The 3,700-nt window shown below is 41.3% G+C and overlaps 1 protein-coding gene across 1 annotated transcript; it reads left to right on the top strand.

The window, feature by feature from the left end:
• The first annotated feature begins 247 nt into the window (after nucleotides 1–247).
• Nucleotides 248–2,525, top strand: LOC110521934 (prolactin). Its single transcript, XM_090232225.1, has 4 exons — nucleotides 248–266; nucleotides 865–972; nucleotides 1,468–1,650; nucleotides 1,823–2,525. Exons 1-4 carry the CDS (start codon nucleotides 258–260, stop codon nucleotides 2,009–2,011), a joined length of 489 nt encoding a protein of 162 aa, XP_090088351.1. The 5' UTR covers nucleotides 248–257; the 3' UTR covers nucleotides 2,012–2,525.
• Nucleotides 2,526–3,700: the final 1,175 nt, after the last annotated feature.

The raw sequence follows: 3,700 nt of genomic DNA, 5'->3' as shown, positions 1-3,700 counted from the left end.
TATTGAAAGTTTTCCTGGGAGGTTTTTATTAAAGCTCTAAGAATGGAAATTATATGTTATTTGGAGGTTTTTGAATAACTTCCTTAACTTTCACTGAATATTTCAATAACACTTTCAGATTATTTTGGGTAAACTTTTTTGAACTCTTAAGCACAGATGGGACACATGGAAATCCATTTCCTTTGGCATTCATCATGCAACATTTTTTATTTATGGCATCAGTGCGGTTCAAACCTATAATCTTCAGTCCTCTATCCATGGAATTAGTCCACTGCGCCACCAGGATGGAGCTAATATGCCATGTTTTTTTTTACACATACAAAAGCTGTTAATTTTTGTCTATTCAAACAGAATCGATTTCTAAAGGAAACAAGCACTCATTAGTGCATGCGGCCAACCCACCTGAACATGATTTTAAATGGAACCCTGAGGAAACCTGTAGGAAACATTATGCTGCAGATCTGAAATTAACGTTCTCTGAACTATTTGAGAATATTCTCAATGCCAAACCAGTTGAAGAATGATAGAACGTTACAAAAAGTTTTATTAAATGTAACCACGTTGGAACTTTTAGGAGACTTTCTGTTCCATAAATGTGCTGAGAATGTTCCAAAGCCAAACAACTATCTTGTACCATTCCCAGAAAGTTGTAGGATGCTTAATAACCATAGGACAACCATGCATGTGTACGTTGGTCTGTGTGTATGTGTATCTGTGTGTATACCTGGTCTGTTTGTGTTCAAGATGTATGTATTGTTCGTTAAATTAATATGTTCAGAGTATTATGAGTCAGAGTATGTTCAATTTGAGCTAACCTTATTTTAACCACTTTTGTGCTGTTCCACCTCTCTCTCTCTCTCTCAGGACTCTCACTTCCCACCAATGGGACGAGTGATGATGCCACGTCCATCTATGTGTCACACCTCCTCACTCCAGACACCCAAGGACAAGGAGCAAGCGCTTAGAGTATCGGTCAGTAAAGCTCTGTGCTCTCCTCACTCATCTCTCTATTAGTTATAATCTCTCCCCTTTCTCTCTTTTCCCAGTCTACCTGCGTGAGCACTTCATTGATCAAATCTACAGCCCTGTAGATCTACAGCCCTTAGGCACAGATCTGAGAGGATTGGAGAGCTGTGAGCAATTTGCATCCAGCAGTCTTAGATTAGTGGAGTCTTGGAGATGAAGGAAAGAAGCCTCCTAACTCAGAAGTACCATTCCTCTCCTCTCTCTCTGGGTTTGTCTCCTCCCTGTGGTATACATACATGTTAGTATTTACACCGTTCTAAAAAAGCAGTGCATTTAACAACCTGCACAAGAGTTCCTTGACTAAACCCCCAATCCCTACTATTCCTACTCCCCTTTCGTCAAGCCTGATTAAGACCTTTGGGTTGGAGCGTTGCACTCAGTAAAACAGCAGGAACATTCAATTGACCTTTCCTTCATGACTTTACCCATTGTGTTCCTCAGGAGAATGAGCTGATCTCCCTGGCTCGCTCCCTCCTGCTGGCCTGGAATGATCCCCTGCTGCTGCTCTCCTCTGAGGCGCCCACTCTGCCACACCCCTCCAATGGTGACATCAGCAGTAAGATCAGGGAACTGCAGGACTACTCCAAGAGCCTAGGAGACGGACTGGACATACTGGTCAACAAGGTGGGTCACTGATGCTGTTTATCTCTGTGTGTGTGTGTTTTCATGTGAAGCATTCCAGACTGTACATGTACAGTGGTTTTAGTTCAACAATTGAACACTGTGTTCAAGGTGACAACCTTTTTGCACTATCTTCTGCTTTAAAAAAAAAATGTCTCTCTTTCTCTCTCTATAGATGGGCCCCTCCTCCCAGTACATTTCTTCAATCCCCTTCAAGGGTGGAGACCTCGGCAATGACAAGACCTCCCGCCTCATCAACTTCCACTTCCTTATGTCCTGCTTCCGCAGGGACTCCCACAAAATCGACAGTTTCCTCAAGGTCCTTCGATGTCGGGCTACCAAAATGCGACCAGAAACATGTTAGGAGAAAATGTCAGACATTTTGGTTCGGGATTGTTCTATTTTCAAACTGATACAGAGCCAAAATGGGGTAGCCGTTTGAAGGAGAATTCAGGGGATTGGTTGTTATTAAGTTAGATTTTGTGACATCATGACTAATGCTCTATGTCATCTACATTATCTGTAGACTATTCATAGACTATACATTAAATTCAACACCTGTCATCTGAACCACATTTTATCAGTGTAATATACAACTCAAGAGGTTTTATTATTGTTTATGTTCTGTAATGTATTTCATCAACAATATTCAACCTAATATTGGCACTTATAATCATTGAATAATCAACTTCAATGATTTATTTGGATAACACAAAGCATTCCTCCAAGTCATTCTTAGTAGATACAGAGGGCTGTTGATAGTTGACCAATGACCATCATGATAACATTTGCACATTAGAATACGATTTCTCAAGTCACTTATACTATACACAATGTACTGTTTCACTAAATACCAAATAAAATCTTTATTGCATTATAAAACATGAATACTAGCAGTCCAACCAGTAGATCACTTAAAAATGTGAAACAAGGGTTCAAACTTTGTGCAGGCACTGTGTGTACACAAATACATTGTTATTACTGTACGGTAACATACTGTAGGTACTGTATATATATATATATATATATATATATATATATATATATATATATAGCAAGTAACACACTGATTTCACAGAAGTGTGATTGATTTGGAGTTACATTGTGTTGTTTAAGTGTTCCCTTTATTTTTTTGAACAGTATATATATATGTATATGTATATAGCATCCAACATATATAAAGCATCCACCAACTAGTGTGTGTCTATATATATATATATATATATATACATACACACACACACTAGTTGGTGGATGCTTTATATATGGTGGATGCTTGGTGGATGCTTTATATATACATATACAGTATATATACTGTTCAAAAAAATAAAGGGAACACTTAAACAACACAATGTAACTCCAAGTCAATCACACTTCTGTGAAATCAAACTGTCCACTTAGGAAGCAACACTGATTGACAATAAATTTCACATGTTTTGGTCACTTTTGAATGTTGGCGGTGCTTTCACTCTAGTGGTAGCATGAGATGGAGTCTACAACCCACACAAGTGGCTCAGGTAGGGCAGCTCATCCAGGATGGCACATCAATGCGAGCTGTGGCAAGAAGGTTTGCTGTGTCTGTCAGCCTAGTGTCCAGAGCATGAAGGCGCTACCAGGAAACAGGCCAGTACATCAGGAGATGTGGAGGAGGCCGTAGGAGGGCAACAACCCAGCAGCAGGACCGCTACCTCCGCCTTTGTGCAAGGAGGATCAGGAGGAGCACTGCCAGAGCCCTGCAAAAGTACCTCCAGCAGGCCACAAATGTGCATGTGTCTGCTCAAACGGTCAGAAACAGACTCCATGAGGGTGGTATGAGGGCCCGACGTCCACAGGTGGGGGTTGTGCTTACAGCCCAACACCGTGCAGGACGTTTGGCATTTGCCAGAGAACACCAAGATTGGCATATTCGCCACTGGCGCCCTGTGCTCTTCACAGATGAAAGCAGGTTCACAATGAGCACGTGACAGACGTGACAGAGTCTGGAGACGCCGTGGAGAACGTTCTGCTGCCTGCAACATCCTCCAGCTTGACCGGTTTGGCGGTGGGTCAGTCA

Source organism: Oncorhynchus mykiss, chromosome 4 (genome assembly GCF_057628025.1).
Source record: "Oncorhynchus mykiss isolate SJ-2025 chromosome 4, ASM5762802v1, whole genome shotgun sequence".
Lineage (NCBI taxonomy): Eukaryota > Metazoa > Chordata > Actinopteri > Salmoniformes > Salmonidae > Oncorhynchus > Oncorhynchus mykiss.
The sequence above is the reverse complement of the archived record's forward strand: the minus strand, read 5'-3'. Positions and strand labels throughout refer to the sequence as shown.